The following is a 25117-nucleotide window of genomic DNA, read 5'->3' as shown; positions in this document are numbered from 1 at the left end:
GCTGATTTTGTTTACCTCTTGTAGATTGTTTCATGCTTGCATATACGAGAATAACATTACATGTACAGCAAACTCTTGTTTATTGTGGTTAATTGGTTCAACACCCGACTGTGATAAGTGAATTTCTGTATTTACAAAAACAGGTTTTAACATTATTAGGTCACCTTCACACTCCTATTACTCAATATAGTAGACATACTAAGAGTACATAAGACATAAATGAGACATGTGCTTGTGTTCCAACAAATGTGTTCCTATGGGAGCGGAGTGAGTGGAGGACAGGAAGTGATATCAGGGTTTCAGAGTTGATTTTCAGCTTACAGTGGGTTACGGCCGAAAGAGTGGTTTGTGTTTTTATTAGTGATTATTGTCCCTGTTGTGAGATAGTTCAAACCTGCAATAAAAGCCTGTTTTTCCTGTGTCTCGCCAAACATTACAGTAACATTACTGACCTCTAGTGACCGCTGTAGAATACTACATACAATTAGTGCATCTATTTTAGTTCATGTAGCCATTTTTACGCTTGAAAATGCTTAAATTAGGCAAAAAACACACCTAACATTTGCTTAACTATGGATTTGTGTTCACTAATAATAAGCCGGGCTGCACGGCGGTCGAGTGGTTAGCATGCAGACCTCACAGCTAAGAGACCCAAGTTCAATCCCACCATCGGCCATCTCTGTGTGGAGTTTGCATGTTCTCCCCGTGCATGCGTGGGTTTTCTCCGAGTACTCCGGTTTCCTCCCACATTCCAAAAACATGCTAGGTTAATTGGCGACTCCAAATTGTCCATAGGTATGAATGTGAGTGTGAATGGTTGTTTGTCTATATATGGCCTGCGATTGGCTGGCCACCAGTCCAGGGTGTACCCCGCCTTTCGCCCAAAGACAGCTGGTATAGGCTCCAGTACCCCCTACGACTATTGTGAGGATAAGCAGTAGAAAATGAATGAATGAATGAATGAATAATAATAGGCCTTATTAAACCATGAGACAGCATGATTAGAGTAGGGAGGTGAAATATGCAGCCGGACAAGATGTGGATGTTGCAGGCGGCGGCCCGATCCATGAATTTTGGCCAAGAGAAGAACACAACTTGCGATTTATGGAGTGTTTTATCCAAAGAAACGTACTATATTGCCCCACGGGGATCCAATATAATAAAAGAACAGGATAGGGTCTCTTGAGGTAGGTAGCAAACCACAATTATGATATACGTTATAAATCTCGCAATTGCCTTTGCTGACTCTTACGTCATTCAAATTCAAATCTAGTGCTCAGAAGACAGACCTTGAAGTATTCATTTTGTATGAAAATTGCCCCTGAATCCTCTCATGTGGTGTTTGTTTCCGATGGCGAGGTCGAGCCAAGTGCATTGATTCTAATGTATTATTAACAGAGGGAGAAACATGCGGAAGATCAAGTACTGGCTTCAGAAGGGGCGTTGCAGAATATATAATTAAGCAGTAGCAGAAATCGCTTAGTCGTGTCTTTTTAAATTGACACTGCGTTAACAATTTTAGCTCCCTGTGTGATCAAAGAGAGGCTTTGAATATGTAGCGGGGTATCTTACGGAAGGAGGTTTGTGGTCAAACCAAGTACTACTGTAAAAATATTTCAGTAGGAGCCGAACATTCCCTGTTTGCCCCAGACTTTTGGCTCGCGTGATGGACTTGACGTCAGCTATTGCAGAATGCCCCATGTGGTCTGTTAATGATTTATGCCATTGCCCCAAACATTGTATATTTCTTGTATTATTTATGGGATATTTTTTAAAGATTTAATTGTGTGTGAACAGTCTTTTTTTTTTGTAATGCGTGTGTAGCAAAGGGAAATCAAGAAGCACAATTAGTTATTGTTTGTTTATGTTTGACAGGAAATGTGTTATATTACACACAGATTGAATATTTTAGAATTAAATGTTATAGTTCAGTCCTTTCAGAAAAAATACACATCAGGGGTGTCACTAGGTTCTGAGGACAGGGGTGGCTTAGCCCCCTGGCGATGAACAGGATATGAATGAATGTTGTACACATTAAAAAAAAACGAACAAGAACCAGAATATAACTTTCCCACTTTTGGACAGATTTAGTAGAGATACTCAATTGTTTTAGGCCACCATTAAGTTTACAAAAGTACACACAATCTACACTACACTACACTACAAACTTTATTTCTTTAAAAGAAAACGTAAAAAAAAACTAGTTTGTGTGGACATTTCTGATACAAATGAACACAAAACACAAAGTCAAACTTGACCTTTATTCTCCAAATATACAGAGCAAAAGCATCATAGTCACAGACCAGTACAGTTAAAATACAACCTTATTTTTTCTTTTTAGATACAGCAGGTAGGCCCACTCAATTTAAAAAAAATAAACAAAAAAAAAAAACTGTTAAGTTTGCCCAAAAGAATTCACATATTGACTTTGCACTTCCATGTTCACTTTCTCAAACCTGGCTCACTTTTTGTTTTGCAAATAAAAACACGTTCAGTCAAGGCATGTTCTCATTTGAATTACAAATAACTCGTTCATTGTACGCTGCAGCCGCTCCTACTGGGCCTCAAGCATATTCCGTAAAAACCTTCAAATGCTGTTGGGTCAAGTCCATATTTTTCTACTTACAGTGGTACACACACATACAGACACACACACACACACACACGCACAACATACTGACTTGTAGAAAATAAAGTAAATGAGGGAGATTCAGAAAGCACATTGAAGAGTTGGCACTTGTAACAGGCTCCAGTTTCTTATTTTAGAATTTAGTATTATACAATGAGTCTTTTCCGACATGTTGACGAGTGGAAGTGTTAACACCCGAGCAAGTATGGAATATAGTGAATAAGGTTACTGACGTCCTGCATATTCTCAACACTGACATTAGGCGCTAGTGTAAAAATATAGGGGGTGCCCCCCCCCCCCGTCGTCGCCTCTCCCACTAAAGGTCCCCATCCAGTCGTGTGCAGTGGAGCACAGGCTAGTCTTTGGCATCTCTGAATAATAAATCACTTTGCTGTTTTTTTCTCCACCTCCTATCAGGGAAGGGCAGCACCCCCTTGTAATTGTTCTGGCTCTTTGTGTTTATTCATCTGTTATGCCCTCGCATCTGTGTGCCGCTCGTTGCCAGACAAACAACAACAACCACCAGCCGCAGCGAGCGGCAGTGAGCAGGCGGCCAGGCGTTCACAGGTGAACGGGGACACGGGTCGGGGTGCATTCAGGGACACTGTGTCAGCTGGAGATGGGACAGAGGGTTGGATGAGAGAGAGAGAGGTTGTTTTTTTAGAGAGAAATATGTTGGCTGTCTTCTGATTTCTGATTGAAGTTGCATTGCACAGCCTGTGGGAATGTGTTTCCATTTGGAAAAATGTATTTTTTAATAAAATTGTTTGGATTATAAAGGTATGGCAAAGTATTCAGGCCAGAGTGAGAGAAAATAACAGCCTTTATTTTCATAAATTTACCACTTTATTCTTAAACTCTCAAATTTGTTTTTTTCCTCAATGTAGCCCTAATACTCCTTTGTATAAAGGAGTATTTGGTCACATGAACATAAAATATTTTTTTTTTCTTGAAAGGGGGTGGGGGGGTACTTATTTTTGCTTTCATTTATCATAATCAAATGTTATGATTGAAAAGTATTTTGATGATTGGGGACAAACATTTTATGGGAGTGATGTTCCAACTAAAATAATAATAGAGCAAATATATTTTATTATTTATATTTTATTAGATTTATATTTATTTTATTATTAAGATAAGATATTCCTTTATTCGTTTATTCGTTTATTCGTTTATTTATTATTTAATTTTAATTATATTATTTAATTTATTTAATTTATTTAATTTAATAATATTAATATAATATAATATTATTATATTATATAATATAATTATATTATATTTATATAATATATATTATATAATTATATAGTATATTATATAAAATATATTATATTTTAAATTATATAATTTATTATTTTAAAAATCACATACCATAATTACTTTTTCATCATAAAATAAAAAATATTCAGCTCTTTATGGTCTAAAAGCCTTGTTTTTAACACTTTTTGTAATCACATTTTTTGGTTACTCTGGTACTCTGTAATTCTCTTGACCCCCTGGTGGGAAAATTAATGTTTATATGATGTATGGCATATGAAGCATAGTGTAAAATAGGTACCAGTCTATAAGTAGTCTATAAGTAGTTTCTGTCAAATTACTTGTTTTCTGTGTACTTTTTATATTTGTAACTAATTAATTAACTTTTTGTAGCTCAAATACTCCTTTTATAGCCTCATGACACTGGGCTCTGGGGGAAAATGAACTAGAAGAGTAGCATCACTGATTTATTAAATGTAAGAAATAAAGCTGGACTATGGCTGTGTTTTTTTCGGCTTTTTCCTTATGAAGTCACCACAGCAGATTATTTTGCGACGCATACTGATTTTATAAGTGGAAATATATGCTGCCAATATATTGACCAGTGCAAGGTAGAGATTCCACACAGCGACTGCTCTGAAAAGTCATTATAGCGCCGAATAAAAGAGTGGCAGGCATCTCTGAAAGAGCTGAAGTTATAGATTGCAGTTATAATACCAATAACCTTATACTTCATTTCACTTCAAAGCTGTCCCGGCTAAGCTCTCTGCTTCTCATTTCTACCAGCCTCCTGTGTGTTTTACAGCAAAAAAGTCTCCGTCACACCGATAGAGAAACTGCTCACTTCTTTTCATGCACACGTGTGAGAGAAACAAGCAGACTTGATGGGTTTCATGTAAGGAGATAATGATTGTCTGTACAGTTTGGATGTCACAAGGATTTGCTGAGCTTTAATAGTCAAATCTGATGAGTGAGAAAGAAAGAAAGAAAGAAAAAAATAAACACAGGAGTGGGGCGGGGGGACTATATACAGAAAAAGACAGCATTTCAAGGAGTTATATACAGTCTGCTAAGTGCCAAGCTGGATTATCAGTGTTGCCTTAAACTGTACAATGGGTACCAATCCATTTGTAAAATTAGAGTCTCACCCAGCAGTGCGCCTTGGATATAATAATCCTTTGTAAAGTGCTTTCAATGACTTGCTTTTAAAGGCTGGATATGACAGTTTTCACAACACAGTCGTTGCCCCCCAAAAAATGAGTCATTATTTTCATCATTCATGAAACTGTGAGCAATCTTTAGAGCGATATACTTGCAAGCAACAAAGTTAATGCTCATGGAATTGATTGGAATAAACGGTTCCTGGATTGCAGCAAATATATATAAAAAAAAAAACAATCATGATCACATGTCCAAATTAAAAACAAAAAAAAAAAGACAGCATCATCCAGGCCGCTTGATTTTTAGCTATGCTTTTCCCAGTGTTGCTTATCGCACAAACCCAAAAGTCTCAGTTCATTATCACAATAACAAAGCGCAATGACAACACTTCACTTTGAAACACGGGTAATGAGCGCTTATGTGTCTAGTCGGTCTTTACTCTTAACGAAATGAACAAAATGTAATGTAAACAGAGCAAAACCAAGTCAAATCAATGCATGAGCAGCTATGACAGTAGCATCGCATTATGTTTCCAGTGCATACACACGGAATTCAGAATTTTGGAAATTTTGCCTCCCTTTGCCTCACATGATCCTGCATAAAGTATACCACATTGCAACATGCTCAGATGGGACGTCAGCATCTCAGAACATTGAATCAGAATGAAAACTTGTTGACCCATAAATGTACGAATATCTATTCAAATCCTTATTTGACATGAAAACCTTTCCAGTGAAACTGACTGAAATTCATTGACATTATTTTTGCATACCGATATAAAAGTACATTTTTACTTATTAATGTAAGATAAATCATAAAAACGATTCAATGTATTTAACCGTATTTATTAGTCAAATCTTCTACAATTTTTGCAGCTTAAAAAAAAATATTCTTCATTCAGTTTCTCCTCTTATGTAATTTGTACTACTTTTTAAAAATAAATCATAGGGAAATATTTTTGTACACATATTAAATATGTATATATATATTGACTTATTATCCTAATGAATTCAGAATTTTATTTTTTCTGGAAAATTGTAATTTAACAATATTGAATTTTTGCGTTTTTTTTTAATTGAAAGCACAATTTTGTTTTCATTATTTGGTAATTTACAATATATTTTTTAAGTAATTCATGATATTCTTTAAAGTACATCATAAGAAAAAGCTAAAAAACAATACACATTTTAAAATATTATCATATATAATATTTATTTGTATTCAGTAATTTATTGTAATATTTTTAGGTAATTCATGGTCAGATATTTTTGAGTCTACTTAATTTAAAACAAATAACATTTGGAAAAAACAAAATTCATAATTTCCATGGTGGAGATGAAAAAAAAAGACATAATTGGTGTAAATCCACAGCCCAAAATCCAACAGCTATATTCAAGACAATCTGTAAGGTTGTACTCGACTCCAGTTTCATCAGTAACACTCACTACGCACTGCAATAACCACAAAGTAAGAATCAGCATGACGGTATGTTTACATATCATTCAACATGTATGATATGGACCAGTTAGTTGGACCAGGCTGCAGCTGATAAGGAGTACGCCTGCTTACTCAACCCAAACAGTTCCTCAAGGCAAACTTTTTTTTGGAGGGGGGGGTCGGGGGTTTACAACGGCTCGTTTAAGACTCCTCCATAACTTGTCAGAAAATAATTTACAGCCTTATACAATATGTACACTGATAGTGTTTTATCAGAACGTAAAAGTTGGGATTGAAATTGTGGTCTCAGCCCTTCTTTATCTTCTCCGCTTTGTGGCCCACATACAGTACAGCTGTTCCTCTTAAACATGTCTGTGGGCAAGTGGAGAGAGGCCAGTTTTCCTCCACCTACGCAAAGAGACAACTGAGCTACAGTATGAGCAGAGTATGAAAGAAAGGAGGGGTAGTGGTGGTGGTGAGTTGTGGACTCCCTAAAAACCTTGTGGATGTTCAGTCGTTGTGCTTGACGCGACATGAAAGAGTAGAGGGGAACTGGATTGCACTTTTTGTGTGGTTGTCCTCCATTGCAATTAAAAAAAAAAAAAAAAAAAAACAATCCTGGAGCCTTGCTGTGTTGCTGTCGTCAGTTGCAGAATAATCCCAAGTCTTTGTTGGCAAATTTCGATGCAAATTGTGGCACTACTCAAGATCACAGGGGTAGAACCAGGATTTGGGTGATGGATTAAGCAAAAGGAGAATATAAGGCTTCTTGATCCACATTTGAGGACATTGAGAAGTCTGATGAAGTCATTCGCAAACCAACCTCCTGCACCTGCAGAAGTTCAAACCCAAGACTGGTTCTGGTTACACCATCCCTCCCATCCCGGCTGTCAGACATGGGTCTGCATACGCTTCTGGAGGGGCCGGGTTAGGTCTGAGTTCTGCGACGACGACTGCGAGTAGTGGGAGGATGAGGAAGCTGACGCCTTGCTGTCCTTGTCGAACTGCACATAGCCGTCCGGCTTGCTGTAGCTGCTGACGCTGCTGTCGCACTGCGTGTCAATAAACGAGCTGGAATCGCTTATTGAGCCACGCTGGAACTCCCGCTCGCATAGCTCGATGGAGCTGCTGCCCATGCCCAGCACAAAGCGTTGGCTGTAGTCATACAGGCGATTAGGACCTGCTCCCAGGGTGGAGTAGATGTTGGTGAAGGACATGCCTGTCGGTACTCGCTGCTTGCCCAGGGTGCCTGTATTGGTTGGATTTCTTCCATCAGTGGACTGGGTCCCTGCCATGGTTGGTGTCGGGTGCTCATTGAAGGTGTTGACGCTGTAGTAGCCATTTGTGGGGTCCTATTGGGAAAGAAAATGTTATCATGAAAACTCTTGTATTGACCAAAGTGAAACTGGAAAACAACAAAATATTGTTTTTTTGGAGTTAATCTTGTATGAGAAGTACGAGGTTTCTCGCCAACTGTATACTGTATATGCACAGACAAATGACGCACAAACCCATAGCTAATTACTGTCCCAGAAAACCCCGAGCTACAATCAAGGGTGATTGGAACGACCCATCCATCCTGGTTGGTCCTAATATAGTGGCCGGCATATGGATATGATTACATGGTGTGAACGTCATCAGCTGTACTGAGAACCATGAGTGAATCGGCAAAATGTATTTATGTATTTTTTTTCCATTTTGTAAAAAATACAAATTTTTTTTCAGGACTATAAGTCGCACTTTTTCATGGTTTGGCTGGTCCTGGTGCGAATTATATTAAAATAGATATCTACTACTACTGTCATGAACAAAGGAGTGAAGTTTACTTTGGAGAGCGCTATTGGCTAGTGACACAGAGAATGAAGAATTCAGTGGATTCAGTGATGTGAAATGAGATTGGGAGCTCGGTGAACTTGATTCCTGGTGACTTGCTTGTTGGACTTGTTAATGTCATGTTAATTTTGCTCAATCAGCCTCCCATGTATGTACTTTGTGCCCCTGTGTAGCTGAATAACCAATAATGTGTTACATTCACATCGCGGACATCTATTCAGCCTTTTGTGTGTGCGATTGTGTAGTTGAATATTCTTGATGATATGCCAGTTTTTGGCCTTGAATTTTATGAAATTTTATGGGTTTTTTTTTTTCCTCTCCCTGACATATTTTTTTTAAGTGATGCAATATATAGTCTGGAAAATATGATAGTTAAATCTCAACATTTCAGGTTTTCCTCCCCAGGTCTTCATTCTGGACACACCTTTTTTAGCTGGCGTCAAAGCCATCTTTCGTTAAGGTTTTAACTTGATAGTAAGTACAATAGTAAACATTGGTAATTAAAGAGAGGAGTGCTACCGCAGCTAAGATTAATTTATATGTTTTAACATTTTTTTATTGCAAATGTTGATCCAAAATCCAAGTCGGAAACAATCAGGGAATAAAAGATGCAAGAAGCCAACCAGTCGCAGCGTTAACGATACGCGCTGAAACAGCTCCCCAAGCAAGTCTGAGTTTTTCTTCCTGTCACTCACACGCACGCTCCTACAACTGTGTGTCAAGGTTATTAACTAACAGAGCAGTTAAGATGCTGAGTTTGAAGATATCGGCAATCATTGAAGCAGATGAATGAAATAAAATGCAACTATGTAAGTATGGTGGTACTTCTCGAGTGCAGCAGTCGCAGCATATTAACTGGGGCAAAAAGCGAGTCAAAGAAAATCTTCCATCCAGTCGTATTGTTCATATTGTGCGTGCTAATTGTTGACTCCTCCAAGCTCAACAGAAGCCAGGGTCAAATTGGCAGTAATTACCATTCAAGCTGGAGAATAAATGAGGCCGCACGCCGCCGTGTGCATCACGGCAAGCTGTGACAAACCTCAGCGCTCGGATTTAGTCAGCCCCGTTCTAACCTTAAAATCATGTTTCTCGCTAATTAAGCAAGCCTCGATGATTCATAGTTTGCTATTCGGCGTGTCACTGCAAAGTTCACTCACTCACACACACACACACACACACACACACACACACACACCAGCTTTAATTGGACCTAAACACATTGTGGTGTCTGTAGGTTTCATGCGGGCTAAGCACCCAAATTGGCTTTTGTGCCTACAGTGGTGGCACTCGGCACGCTGGGCTGCAGGCGCCACGCTGTCGCCGAGGGTCCAGTTAGGGCATTTGTGTGTATGTGTGTGTGTGCGTGTGTTGTCATGGGAGCGCATGTGAATGTCAAGCATAGTACGAGGAAAGTCCCAAAAGAAGAATGCTTTTAATAGGGGAAAAATGAAAGCGAGGCAAAGCAAGAGGATACTTGTTATGCTTGTCACTATCAAAAGGAGGACAGGGAGTCTGGCCTTTTAGCTCTTGTGGTCCCACCCTTTGGCCCTCACGCTTGCTGCCATTAACTAATGTGGACAAAAGTAGCCCCAGAGAAAGCAAGTCAGCAGGTAAACACGGCAAGAACACACGAGGGAGCTGGTGGCAATGTGCAATTTGTGAAAACCTTTGGGATTTCCTATGAAATGTCCTCCTTAGGGGACAATTAAAGGTTGTTCTCCTGCTTGCAGGGACAGACGGGTGATAGGATCTTCGGAAATTGTGCTTTGTGGAATTTGTCTTGGAGAATAAACACCCACTGAATGAATCTGCCCAACTTGATTTACGGTGTGTTTGGATGGAAAGCACCAAAGGAGGAGTAAACATTCATCTGGCCAATCATTGTCAATGCTGTGTGTCCTGGCCACAGCCTATCCCAGCTTTCGGGTATATTTAAAAATATCCTATAACCTTGTCAGTCTTTTGGTTAATATGCAATGCAACAGTGGCAGTAGTTTGTTTTGTGGTATTTTGTGTGTACAAAAGTTTGAGTCCACGGTTGGCGTGTTTTTCGGTTAACGTTTCAAAGGTTATTACTGACGCTAACCAAGGTTCTACTGTACATATACATCTGAGATTTGGGTCAGTCTGGGTGAGTCATGACGTACAGACTACAGTGATTTGCGGGTATAACCATATAAGAATATACTGCATAACGTACTGCATATATTTTCTTCAGGTCTGCCACAAAGACGATTAAATAAATGAAAACAAATCACTGGAACTTACGAATCCAAAATATATACTTTGATTGACAAAAGGTGTCCGCATCACAAATGTAACTAAAATTGAAGACTGTATGCAAATGAATTGACCTCTGCCTTGATACACAACGTGAACTACACAGTATTTGCGTGTTATTTCTGTGTTTTTTCGTCAAATTTAGACAATAAAGTGACACTGGTTTAAAGTCAGAAATATGGCATCATCTTCAGGATGCATGTTACCTCTAGGATTTGTACTGATCTATCCATCAAATCAATGCACTTTAAGAAATCCATCATGTTTCCGCAGAAGGTGAAGTGTTACCGTAGTGTTTTTTTTCTCATGTTTTGAACCCTGTGGTTTGTACAGTGATGCAGCTAATTTAGGCATAAAAGTACACATCCCATGATGAAGTAGTGAAGTGGGCGCTGTTGTCGTGTTTTCAAATCTTATGCCGCATTTTTCGATCTGACAAATCTCAAGTTTGATCAAGAGTAGAAAAGTTTGTGAGCTTTTGTCTCGTCAAACAGTGACTATTAACTCCGATGCTACACCATCAGAAACAGGTTTTAAAAGTCTAAAAAGCAACTTTTTCTCAAGTCGAGAGAAACCGAGAGCAACAGCGAAAGAGAACGAGATTAACAAAGTGGGATTTAGAAGAGGACGGCTGGAGTGGTTTTCATTCCCAGGAAGAAGATGAGGATGCCGATGAATTACCTTTCTAGTAGGCTACTGTTTAACGAGCCATATTACACACACAGTTTAAATTTACTGGTTGTGGCTAACTTCTTCACTTGTTTTCTTCGCCCATTTTCTTACTATAATAACTTCATTTAACAACAGAACAAGTAAAGTCCCCTTCTAATGTTCTCCTACCGTTCAAAATGGACTTTTTAATGATGTTACATCAGTAATATGTGCCTCAAGAGCCTATTTGTGAACACTAAGCATAGGAAAACTCATCCTCAACAGGCTTCGCTGTGCATCTTAAATTAAAGTTGTGGGGACTTTGTAAGTTTGAACATTAAATTTTTCTTCAGCGAATACGCTAACATAGCATGACATGGTTTCTGTCCTGCTGTCCCACACCTCATAGTTGTATGTGATATATGGTACTATTTATTACATTGGGCAAGTTGCAATGTATATGTAAAAAGTGGATAAAGAGCTTGGTGGAGACACACACAGCTCATTAGCATTAAAGCTACAGGCACATAAAACAGCGTGGTCCCAGCAGGGCTTACTAAAAGCAATTTTAAATTCGGCTGTCTAAATATGGGCCCCTGCATGATATGCAAATGTGTCTATCATAGTAAGAAAAAATATTGCTTACATGTCTGTTTTTTTGCAGTATATCTCCACTTTCTGTGCAATTGAAAATGTAAATAGTTCTTGTTTTGACAGTAGTGGAGAGAAAAAAAATGTAATGGGACAGCAAAAAGGGCTTTAAAGCTTTAAAATGCGCCACGCGGCATTATAGTCGACCGAGGAAGTTGCTGCGAGATAAGCCACACCACAAGACGGGAACCTGCACAGTCTGCCAAATCACTTGTGGATACTCATGGAGGCTCTAAAGCAGGTGCCTCCTTCAGTGCAAACTCATTCATCTATGTCTGCTTATTGGCATGTAAATTGAACCAGCGGCACACATTTATTGCATTGAGCAAAGACACGTTTGGTTGACCAGGTTTTTTTAGAAGTCCTCCATATGTGCGAGACATATTGCTATCAAAGGATGTGCGCACACAGCGGAGTTGCTGATCAAACGGCACAGAACTTGGAGTACCATTCTCCTGTTTCTACATTTAGCATCCTTGTCTCTTGTTACCTTACAACAGGGGGCTTCAGACTTGGACTGCGTGACTCATGCTTTGTTTATGCACTGGCACATTGTCATGGTTACATTCCAATATGGGGGGTGATGATTAGATTCATGGATTTGATTGCGCTGCATATACAGTGCATGGCCATTATCAAAGAAGGATCAAGGTACATGTATGATGTACAGTTGACTAATATTCATTCATTCATTTTCTACCGCATATCGTCATGAGGCTCGCAGGGGTGCTGGAGCCTATCACAGCTGTCTTCGGGCGAGAGGCGGGGTACACCCTGGACTGGTGGCCAGCCAATCACAGGGCACATATAGACAATTAACCTAGCATGTTTTTGGAGAGAAAGTTTGTGGGAGAAAGCCGGAGTACCCGGAGAAAACCCACGCATGCACGGGGAGAACATGCAAACTCCACACAGAGATGGCCGAGGGTGGAATCGAACTCGGGTCCCCTAGCTGTGAGGCCTACGTGATAACCACTTGACACTGTGCAGCCTTGACCTGTATTATCATTCATTCATTCATTTTCTATCGCTTTTCCTCACAAGGGTCGCGGGGGTGCTGGAGCCTATTCCAGCTGTCTTTGGGTGAGAGGCGGGGTACACCCTGGACTGGTGGCCAGCCAATCACAGGGCACATATAGACAAAGATGTCTATATAGATGGCCGAGGGTGGAAGTGAACCCTGGTCTCCTCGCTGTGAGGTCCTGATTATGATGTATTTATAAAATAAGTAATTAAAATCTGACTCTTGCGTGGTCTAAAATGCCAAATCACGGCATTCTGCCCTTTTTGTTGAAGACAACTCCCCCACTTTTTACACTTTCAGCGCCTCCATGCTGTCATTGATCAAAAGCAGTACCTTAATGTGCTGGTACTCCTTCTCCTCCTCTTGCAAAACCTCCAGCTGCTTCAGAGCAGATTCCTGCTGGAACTCCCCGCGATCCACCTGAATGGAAACCAAGCAAAGTCTGAGCAGACTGGTGGAAACTCTTCTCGCCTTCAAAGTACAAGAGAACATTTGAGATGGAAGAATGGTACTTTTATCAGTTGTTCTTCCTGCGGTATTAGTCAGACACCGTCACTCGATGCTGGAAGGGGAGCATTAATAATGCATCCATGAAAATGTTCTCTTCTTAACAAAGTAGAGTTTTGTAAAGTTGGCAGAGCTCATTTTGTCGCAGTGGAAGAATGGGAGGAATCTGTTGCACTAAAGCTTTCTACTACAAATAACCCCGCCCTGGAGCATCATGCACAAAAAAAAAAAAAAAACCCTTAAGACCGGTGTGGCTTCAAAAAGGGTCTTTCCATGTCTGGCAGCTCCACAAGTACACCCACTGTAGGATTACCCAGCCAACACTGCTGCATTATATCGATAAATTTAGCCTCAGCCTTGACTACTTGTCATCTTGTTACGGACTTACACATAAATAATGAATTCCACAGCTTTGCCCACAATAATGTACAGTCATTATGCTAATGTCTGCTTAGGAAGCATGTGCATAACAAAGACAAAAAAAACATGTTGCGATTCTATTTGAAAGCTGCTGAGAAAAGAAGGAATGAATGAAATCACGATCAATATGTTTCCATTGGTCAAAGATCCTCCACATGACAACAATCTAGCTTCAGCTGTTTTAAGAACCCACCCGTGCCATGGAAAGGCCAAGACCGTGCAGGTTTTCTCTCTAGCAAGTGATTTAATTGATGAGCTCCTCCCCTAAATTTGAAGGAGTCGTCGACCATTAAAATCACCTGCTTTAGAGATCGGCTGGAAAGAAAACCTGGAGCGTCTCAGCCCTCCATGTCACGAGGTTGACAACCTTGCTCTAGTGTACAAGAGCAACATTGTTCTAAAGGACCTACTGCATGAAACAATGCAATCCTGTCTGGCAGGATGTTATGCAGGTAAAAAAAAAACAACAAAAAACCCCAACAAGATCCGTTCTATGACAGGAACACTGCTATTTTTAAAAGAATTATGTAAAACTGGAGTTTTGAGTTTTTCACTATATGCGTTACATTAACGCCCAGTTTGGACTTTTAGGAAAAACAATCAGACTGCACTTCCGGAATAACAAACAAAAAACAGACTGTGTACATATATTTATACTGTTATTCTGTATATTTTGTATTTTTCATTCTTTTTTAATAGATGTGTCTGCACCTACTATACCAAAACAAATTCCTAGTATGTGTTTGATCATACCTGGCAATAAACCCTTTTCTGATTCTGATTCTGACATTGCAAAAAAGTCAAATATCCTTCATGTAGCAGGAACATTCTGTCTCTACGACTTGAACGCATAAAAACGAGTCAAAGATCCTCAATATAACAGGAGTGTTCTAATGTTTTTATGTCCCTGCATGAAAAGGTCAGTCAAAGATCCTCTATATGACTGCCGTTTATAAGCCCTTACTGCATAAAACGCTAATCAAAGATGTTCTATAGGGTATTTTTGACAATATAGGAAGGAAAATAATACGTTGTGACACTCACACTCACCATCAGCTGTTTCATGGAAGCATGCTCCTCATTTTCCCTGGCGGCGTTATGGTCTTTGTGCACAATCTCCACCCGGATGTCGTTTTTCGCAGACACCACTCCTTTCAGATCTGTCAGAAACAGATGGCACGTTTATCTCAATAAGCTGCGCAAACACCATTTTGTATTTGTTGACATTCTAATTTCCCCTAGTGTGCTTTGCATTACGACAACATTTTTTTTCTTCTTCCCATAACAGACCAACACAATACAAAACAATTAATAATCGTTTGTAACACAAGATTATCTGGCCCTGCATACATAGCATATGCAATCTCACACAACCTTGCATGGCGGCTCATTGTGTTTTAGGCACAATGCTGATGATGGTAACTGTCAGATAACAAATTCTTACTTTCTGTTTTAATTTTGCTTGCAAGTTCTCTCTGGTGAGCACAGATGGAGACGGGCAGTGAGGGCATAACCAGGTGCGCTTCCTCTGTAGTATACAGACAATAGACATGCTGAAGGGACCAGTTGCATACTTTTTGCTTGTTTGCTTCTTGGAAAGAGACACTCGCTGACTGTCTCAAACCTGAGTCACTTGGTACATGGATGGGTGGCAGTGAACACAGCGCATGATGCAAATAGCCTGGGATGTGACTGAGCTTGCGTGAAATGAGTCCTTAGCACAATCTGGCTGTGATCTCTGCAGCGCAAAAGATGTCCATCTCAGGAAGTGATCTTCTGTGAACTGTGACAGTTTTTTTTCTCCAGCTGCCATTTATCTTGGATTCAATAGCAGCTTTTGTTTGATTTAATGAAAAACAAGATCCGCTACGATAGATGGACATTTTGGTGGTGATTGTGAACCCAATGACGCTTTGCCATGCGTGCTTTTCAGTAATGACGGCGGCGGGCGGACATACTTCTCTGTGAGCGGGTACAACAGAATGCTCCGATGGTGCCCATGAGGACGATGAAGGCGACAAAAGCTCCCACGGCAATGCCGATGATCACCGCCACAGGGAGGGATTCTGTACAAAAACAGCGACACAGACAGAAATTTGTCTTGAGGAGGACAATATTAATATTTCATGCATACAAAAAAATTCCACAAAGCAAGAAGACCTACAGGGACGTCATTTTATGGACTACATTTAGACAACATGAAGGAGATGTGGTGTTTGCTGCCTTGAACCACTAGTGCCCCATTTCTGGGGGCAACTGGGCTGTGACTATATTGCTATATTAACTCATTTGCTACCAAAGACGTATTTATGTTTGTTTGTTTTTTTGCGCAAGAGGCGATGATGCAAGTGCATCATGCATGCACACACACAGTTCAGTTCCAAATATGAAAATTATAAATAGTTCATGGTATTATATTTGTATGTGTATTGATATTTTCATGCAAAACAAACCTTTTTTGTGTTGGTTATGCTGTGGCATATTTGTTTCACTTTGTCAAAGTGAAAGTTATGCTTTTTTTGTTGAAAACTGATATTTTGCGGAAACCTGCCTATGTTCTACTGCTGATTGCGAAAGGTAGAAATTATCTGAGGACGTTCGTTTAATCATACCTTTGGTATGGTCCATGTTCCTGCTCTTAAAGACAATATTGTATGTGTCATAATCCTCTAAAATGGCCAGTATTGGAGGGGGTGTCTTTTGAAAAAACGGCTGGGATTGACTGAGTTAATAATCATAGCATCGCTATACCTAAGTTATACATCTAAGTAAAGAGTCTTAACCTCAATTTAGCAGGGCTCCTCTGGAGACAGAGTCCTGGTGTTGCATCAAGTATTGGGAGTGATGCCGTCTCCCAGGCTGCACTGTGGTACTTATTTTGAGAAAAGTTATGTGTTTAGAGTACATATTGTGTTATCATTTTTGTGTTGCCAGCATTATTGTTGCAATGTTTTATCTCGCCCTGAACCTCCTCAATCTTTGTGGGGCAAAAACACAATTTTAGGAACTGAGAAAACATGTCGCAAACGAGCGAACAGTCATGAGACGGGGCATACCTCATTAATAGGACTGGGCTAAAACAAGCCAAATTGACGACTGTGCACCATGAGGGATATATAAGATGAATCAAATGCTGTTGTGAGGAGAAGTTTGTTTGTGTGGGGAAGTATTTACTCGGCAGACCCCTCAGTCATGGGACAAAATTATTCTAAACACTGAACATGCTCCCGACATAAAGTAAACAAGTCGAAATGACGATAAACGCCAGCGACAGTTGGGTGAATCTAGCAGGAATGAGCTTAGTTTTGCATGCTTGTGTGGTTGTGGGTGTGCATCTTGGCCTTGGTGAGTACATTTTCACCATGTTGTGTTTTTACAGCTTTAATGTAGGAACTGTTTTACAATGTCAGACGAACTGCTTACAGGTTCCGATTGGAACAAATCCAATCATTACGGCAGTCACTTTTGTTGCAAATGTTGATTAGAAATCAGGAAAGAACTGAAACGCCAAGCAAACAGGAGGTTTTTTTTCATCATTCGTTGGTGGAGTGACAGCTGGGGACCTACTATATATTACATACAAACCAACAGGTGGGGCCAAATGACTTTTCCCCAAGCGAGTGAGAGCTTTTTTTCCTGTCACACGCGGACACTCAAGTTAGCAAACAATTATACCAGATATTGAAACCTTTTTTTTTTTTGTTTATGATTCCATCTATTTCGATTTTTTGACAAAGAAGGGTCATCTTGTAACCATGGAGGCCTGGGGTCAATATGCTAATTATGCTTCCTAAAGGGTAAACATTTGAATACCGTTCAGTTACAATATAATTTAGACTTATTAAAACATTCCCCCCTAAGGCCGGCATATCCAGTGAGCAATCAAGAGTGTAAATAGGTGTGTGTGTGTGTGTTAAAGCAGAGTTGTGGTTGTGTTTTGTTCTGCATTGGAGGACGTGCAGGATCTCAAACCTGCAGGCAAAACATCTCCATGCGGCTCCGGTGTGTAAAGGTCCTCATCAAACACTTTAATGAGGGCCGGAGTTGCCCACATTTATGACCTCCTTGCAATTTTCCAACTGAAGCCAAACAACCAAGTGCTCTTCCTACACCATTAAAGACTCTTTAATGCCTCCATTGGTCAATGTCACTTTCACATAAGCAGCTTATAATTTATCATTGCCGATAAGTAGAGAGACTAAACAACCTTCCCCGGTGGTACAGAGGGAAAAGGTCAACAGATAGAAGGTATTAATTTTTCTTAAAAGGGTCTCTTAATGAAGAAAGAGAATTTTTATGTGCTTGTTTGGGTTATGTCGGGATGCCTTAACAGCACCACCCTTGGGTGATTATTGAAGCAGCTGTGGAAGAGGCATTCAAAATGTTTCATTCTCTTGACAAGCATAGACTCTGAATGGCTGGTGTGCCCTTGAGCAAGGCAGCTCCGTTGACAAACTAGGGGCCACCTGTGACATGATACTGCCCAATTCATCCTTATGTTGTTTACCACGCAGACATCCGGAGCTCACTTTGTTGCCAGATGTGATGACAGACACACAGAAGCAAAAACACACCACCACCATCTCATAACATCTCACACCACAAAGCACATGAATTGGAGAAGAGGAAGATGGAACCTGTCGGACCTTGGCTCCCACCTTGTTCCTTAAGGCGTATGATCTCGGTGTCGGAGCCAAAGCTGTTCCACGCCGTGCAGTTATAAATGGTCTGGAAGTCAGCTGGCACGATGTTACTCATGGTCAGCGTGGAGATGACACCTTCCTCCGTGGTGACCGTCTCAACCGTGTAGCGACCGGACGTACCGGACTCCAACACGGTCTCTTTCCAGGACCAGGCCTAAAGAGTAGACACAGCGGGGTGAGTTTGGACGTTTGGAGGACGATTTATAGGAGAATAGTGACAAGTCAAAAGCAGTAAAGCGACAATAAAGGAGTGGAGGGCTGGAAGCCAACTCAGCCTTCAGTCTATTTAATAAAACGCCTTGTGCAAATGTGTGTGTGTGTGTGTGTGTGTGTGTGTGTGTGGCTCTATGGAAATAAATGTCAGTATGTACAGAAGGTCCATCACTCTGGACCAGAATAAAAGACCGTTTGATAGATTGCTATGCCACTGCGTTCAAACATTGGTCATCCGAGATTTAAATCATTTCATCTCTCCAATTGGGTTGATGTTCCCAGTTTCACGTCTATTCCTATTTAGGTTTGATTCTTTGCCATAGAACACTATTCCGTTTTTGCTGTTACCTTTTGGGAAAAAAAAAGCCAGCTAGTCCCTCTTTAGTCGAGTCCATTGGAATGGTGTTACAGACGTACGAAGAGTTTGTGAACCAACCAATGTGAGCATTCATTAATTCGTTTTCTATGCTGCTTAATCTCCGTTAGGGTCATTGCGGTATGCTGGAGCCTATCCCAGCTGGCCTTGCGTGAGAGGCAGGGTGCACCCTGGACTTGTTGGCAGCCAACGTGAATGTATTCATTAAAAGTTTTTCCGCACGGTGGTTAGTGGTTAACGCACAGTTTGATTCTCCACTCGGGCATCTCTGTGTGGAGTTTGCATGTTCTCCCCGTGCATGTGTGGGTTTTCTCCGGGTACTCCGGTTTCCTCCCACATTCCAAAAACATGCTAGGTTAATTGGCCACTCCAAATTGTCCATAGGTATGAATGTGAGTGTGAATGGTTGTTTGTCTATATGTGCCCTGTGATTGGCTGGCCACCAGTGTACCTCGCTTCTCGCACGAAGACAGCTGGGATAGGCTCCAGCATACCCTAGTGAGGCTAAGCTGGAAAGAAAATGAATGAATTATACGAAAAAAGAAATATGTTAGAATGTTGTGTTTCTGTATTACATTTTTTTTCCATGTAATTATTTTGCTTAGGTTTTGTGTACTTGTTCTCATTATTAAAAATATATATACGTATATATATTAAAATTTTAAAAACTTATTAAAACTTATTTTCACATGAAAAAAATTTGTTTTCATGATATGATAATAATAATACTAGTATTAGTAAAAAAATACGTTTTAAAAAAACATTAGTAATGCATGAAAAAACTGTTTTAAGTAAAACAACTACTTGCTACTAAAAATCATATAATTGTGAGAAAAATCCTAAAAATTTTATATGAAGAAGTGCACATGTTAAAATAATAATAAAAAAAAGCTAAAATACTATCAGAATAATATTTTCTGGGAATATGGATTAAACATAAACATTTTATAACCTGTATGTAGGGTTGAATACTTATGAATTTTATGTTTGAAGGGATCTAATGATTGCAGTAATTTAGGCGAATCCTTTCATCCTTCAAATATGTTGGAACGTATCAGTTAGGGCGACACCTTGACTGGGAACCAACACAAAAATCTATGCATTACATTATAGATTCTTCATTATACAGTCTTGAAAATGTAACCTCTTCTCTTACTTCCATACACTTTCTTCTTCCCCAAACCTGGGGTTATTATTCTTCAGTGGCTTTTGTCCTAATTGCCAGGCTGTCCCCAATTAGCTGATCTTTTGAAGTATGTCCACAGAGGGTAAGAAAAATCTGAACACACACCTACAGTCTGCCTGCATGGAACATGAATAATTAGCACTTCCTGAGTAGCCTGTTTATATAAGGGCCATAAATCCTGATGCCATCCACACTGTGTAAATCAAACGAACGCCGCTGTTCCAGCTCCTGTTTCGACCTTTTCACGTGGTAACAAATGCTCATCATTAAGCAGTAACGCTGCTTAACAATTTACCTCCAAATGTAACAAGTGGCTGGATCCGATGGAATATACTTACAATGCGATCTGGGGGAGGCGTGCTTCGGATAAAACATTTGATTTGTCCTTTCTCGCCGTGCAAGGCCTGTTGTGTCTGAGTGCTGGAGATGGTGGGTGGCCCTGTAAACAAGAATTAGGAAAAAGGCGCGTTATTGGAATGGAAAGGATATGCAGGTCTGATTTTAAAAGATGAGATGCAGGGAGGTTAATCGAATGAAGATTCTTTTGAGAGAACTTATTTCTGGAAACAAACAAAACCAAAACAGTCATAATTGAGTCTGCAATCATGATAATTTTGTAGGATACAATACAGCAAAGTGATGCACAGTTATGTTTATAAAATATTCTTTTTCTGAAAGTGTGGCACCTCACACCGTACAATGCGTACAATCTTGGCAGGAGTGTCTCTACTCAATATGGCACCTTAGGGAAATGTTTAATGGCACCCCCCTTCATCTGCAATTTTATGTGTTTAAAAATGGATGGGGAGACTTGTATCATTTGTAGTAATATTTTTTAAATATTTAAATCGATATGAGCTATTACATTTGAATAGCTAATAGCAATGTGGCACCATCATGCTATTCTGTGGTTGCATATGTCCTATTAGTATGAGTAAAAAATATATATTTAAGCAAACAAATATTAAGAAGACACATTCCAATTGTGAGTGTAGTATTCTACATCATTCACAAGGTAACTGTTCAGTGAAACAAGCACCAAACTTGATCGCCTGAAAAACAGGCTTTTATTGCAGGTTTTAATATAATAACATCATAACAATAACACAAGCATTTATGTCTTAAATGGCTTATTTTCTCTTATTATGTCTACTATATTGGTAATGTGACTGTAAAGATGACTTTAGGGTGTTATTTCATAATAATAGTGTTAAAAAACTACAATAACTATAACAATGCATTAGAAATAAGACTGAAGTTCACTTATCACTGTCGGGTCTGGAACCAATTATCCGCAATAAACGAGGGATGACTGTAATTACATTTAATATACGATAATTTTTGAGAAGTTGATTGGTGGCAGCGACCCACAGCGCCCTTAGCGTTTGACTATAGTAGCATGTTTTGACGCTATCCCCTTGCACTTCATTATTTTTGTATTCACTTGTGCTTGGAATCGGAATTGCTTAACTTTTCGCACGATTTCCTACTAAATTCTCCTGAGATTATGATGGATGCAGTGTTCAGTTTTCCGGGACTTTTCATGGGAAAGATGTATTGCGGCGTCTCCTCCCACTGTATTGTCAACCCAAGGACATGCAAGGACTGAATGAAGGGCAATAGACCTCATTCTGGATCAATGTTATTTATTTTTTTGATTAATGGCTTGTTTGATTCCTCCCACCTAGATAAACCTTACTGGGAAGGGCTAGTGTGGTACGTCAAGGCGTAATCAGGACAGCACAGACTCAAGGAGAAAAATATTGCCTTTCTTTCTACTTTTGCGGAGAAGATAACACACAATCTACTATGTTTTCCCACTATTGCTTTGCCTGCAGATGATTTGACCTTGAATAATGTAAAAATAATCATCCTCCCCTGCATGAGTGGCATTACATAGGGTTCTTATGACAAACTGTGCTTTATTTAATGTAGCACAGATGCTGCTGCCTTCTTAAATGTCAGGGGCTTAACTCGTATCAGCCTTTGGGTTTCTCTTCTCAAAATTGGAGATGCATCGTTTAAAAATTTCATCAGATCTTGCTTGACGGGGACATTTGAGCCCAAGTGACTGGTCTGCCTGCCATCTGGAGTGGAGGCTGTTCACACCAGGTGACCACGCTTTTATGAAGATGTCACACTTGACTCAAGTCAGCCCTCTCACTTGTTTTTTTTTTTTTTTTTTGCAAAATCGACAGGCTGACATGTTGCAGTTAATTGGATCTGTATATTAGCTCCTCCAGCCGTGAAGGTGGAGGGTATTTCTTTGTTTGTTAGAAGGCATAGATAAAAAACAACATAAGGATTTCCATGAAACTTTGTAGGATGGCATTTACACCCAGGGCTGTGCACTGGGAGGGAAGTTGGGGGGGGGGGGTTTGTTTCACTGACCTTTGGATAAAAGTAAAACATTAGTACACACACATATATATATATATATATATATACAGTGAAGAAAATAAGTATTTGAACACCCTGCTATTTTGCTATTTCTCCCACTTAGAAATCATGGAGGGGTCTGAAATTTTCATCGTAGGTGCATGTCCACTGTGAGAGAGATAAACTAAAAAGAAAAATCCAGAAATCACAATGCATGATTTTTTAACAATTTATTTGTGTGATACAGCTGCAAATAAGTATTTGAACACCTGTGTATCATCTAGAATTCTGACCCTGAAAGACCTGTTAGTCTGCCCATTAGAAGTCCACCTGCACTCCATGTATCATCCTGAATCAGATGCACCTGTTTGAGGTCGTTAGCTGCATAAAGACACCTGTCCACCCCATACAATCAGTAAGACTTTAACTTGTAACATGGCGAAGACCAAAGAGCTGTCCAAAGACACCAGAGACAAAATTGTACACCTCCACAAGGCTGGAAAGGGCTACGGAGCAATTACCAAGCAGCTTGGTGAAAAAAGGTCCACTGTTGGAGCTATCATTAGAAAATGGAAGAAGCTAAACATGACGGTCAATCTCAATCGGAGTGGAGCCCCATGCAAGATATCACCTCGTGGGGTCTCAATGATTCTAAGAAAGGTGAGGAATCAGCCCAGAACTACACGACAGGACTTGGTCAATGACCTGAAAAGAGCTGGGACCACCGTTTCCAAGGTTACTGTAGGTAATACACTAAGACGTCATGATGTGAAATCATGCATGGCACGAAAGGTTCCCCTGCTTAAACCAGCACATGTCAAGGCCCGTCTTAAGTTTGCATATGACCATTTGGATGATACAGAGGAGTCATGGGAGAAAGTTTTATGGTCAGATGAGACCAAAATAGAACTTTTTGGTCATAATTCCAATAAGCGTGTTTGGAGGAAGAAGAATGAAGAGTACAATCCGAAGAACACCATCCCTACTGTGAAGCATGGGGGTGGTAGCATCATGCTTTGGGGGTGTTTTTCTGCACATGGGACAGGACGAGTGCACTGCATTAAAGAGAGGATGACTGGGGCCGTGTATTGTGAGATTTTGGGGAACAACCTCCTTCCCTCTGTCAGAGCATTGAAGATGGGTCGTGGCTGGGTCTTCCAACACGACAACGACCCGAAGCACACAGCCAGGAAAACCAAGGAGTGGCTCCGTAAGAAGCATATCAAGGTTCTAGCATGGCCCAGCCAGTCTCCAGACCTGAACCCAATCGAAAATCTTTGGAGGGAGCTCAAACTCCGTGTTTCTCAGCGACAGCCCAGAAACCTGACTGATCTAGAGAAGATCTGTGTGGAGGAGTGGGCCAAGATCCCTCCTGCAGTGTGTGCAAACCTGGTGAAAAACTACAGGAAACGTTTGACCTCTGTAATAGCAAACAAAGGCTACTGTACCAAATATTAACATTCATTTTCTCAGGTGTTCAAATACTTATTTGCAGCTGTATCACACAAATAAATTGTTAAAAAATCATGCATTGTGATTTCTGGATTTTTCTTTTTAGTTTATCTCTCTCACAGTGGACATGCACCTACGATGAAAATTTCAGACCCCTCCATGATTTCTAAGTGGGAGAAATAGCAAAATAGCAGGGTGTTCAAATACTTATTTTCTTCACTGTATATATATATATATATATATATATATATATATATATATGTATTTGGGCACCACATATCCCTGGCGGCACCCCTGTTTAAACCAATGAAGAACTCATTATTTTTAAATCATACATGACAAATGCAGTAATCCCTGGTTTAATTGGTAACTTAATTCCACACCTTATGGAGAGAAATGAATTTCAGCGAAGTAGGATTCCTTATTTATAAATGAAGTATTTTCATACAGCATAGAATACCTGTTTACGACATTCTACGTATGGTTTTAAATATTACTATAAAGCCCGCTAGATATAGAAAAACAACCAATATTCAACATTACATTAATATTACATTAATATTACCCATATAGTAGATGTAGCCAAAGAAAACAATCAATTTAAGACATAAATAAGACTAGTGCTCATATGTGCTTCAATGAAGAAGACCTCACATTTGAAAGATCAACCCTTTTTCTAAATTTTTCCAACATTTTTTTTAACAATACCATTTGGTTCTCATTTGGTTTGTCTGCCAAGTACAAATACAAATAAAATTTTGTAAAAACATGCAGCCTTTGTGTTACCTGTGCTCTCCTTTTCTGACAAATACAATGGTGCCATAATTCAATACCAAAGTTTGACCTCATAAATTGAATTGATTCACCATTTCTGTTTTTTTACAAAAAATTCCACTGTGATTTTAGGGTTTTTAGCCCAATGATAAGAAAATCTGATGTTTCATAATTTAAAATA

At 39.7% G+C, this 25117-nt stretch overlaps 1 protein-coding gene across 14 annotated transcripts in view; it reads right to left on the bottom strand.

Annotated features, from left to right (window-relative positions):
• Nucleotides 1-4249: 4249 nt before the first annotated feature.
• The window catches only part of kirrel3b (kirre like nephrin family adhesion molecule 3b), a 193385-nt gene continuing 172517 nt past the window's right edge, over nt 4250-25117 (bottom strand). For 2 of the 14 annotated variants that reach the window (XM_058079996.2, XM_078792828.1), the window contains exons 11-17: nt 20670-20770; nt 18512-18710; nt 15812-15919; nt 15298-15381; nt 14898-15013; nt 13260-13346; nt 4250-7839 (exon numbers count right to left, since the gene is read on the bottom strand). In XM_058079996.2, the coding sequence (XP_057935979.2) occupies nt 7378-7839; nt 13260-13346; nt 14898-15013; nt 15298-15381; nt 15812-15919; nt 18512-18710; nt 20670-20770 (1157 nt within the window). In that variant the 3' untranslated portion in view covers nt 4250-7377. Of the gene's footprint in view, nt 7840-13259; nt 13347-14897; nt 15014-15297; nt 15382-15811; nt 15920-18499; nt 18711-20669; nt 20771-25117 lie in introns of all 14 variants that reach the window. The other 12 variants (XM_058079993.2, XM_058079995.2, XM_058079994.2 and 9 more) reach the window with 7 other exon arrangements.

This window comes from Doryrhamphus excisus, linkage group LG8 (genome assembly GCF_037039965.1).
Source record: "Doryrhamphus excisus strain RoL-2023G ecotype Guam linkage group LG8, RoL_Dexc_Guam_v1.1, whole genome shotgun sequence".
Lineage (NCBI taxonomy): Eukaryota > Metazoa > Chordata > Actinopteri > Syngnathiformes > Syngnathidae > Doryrhamphus > Doryrhamphus excisus.
Note: the sequence above shows the minus strand (reverse complement) of the source record. Positions and strands in the feature narration are given on the sequence as shown.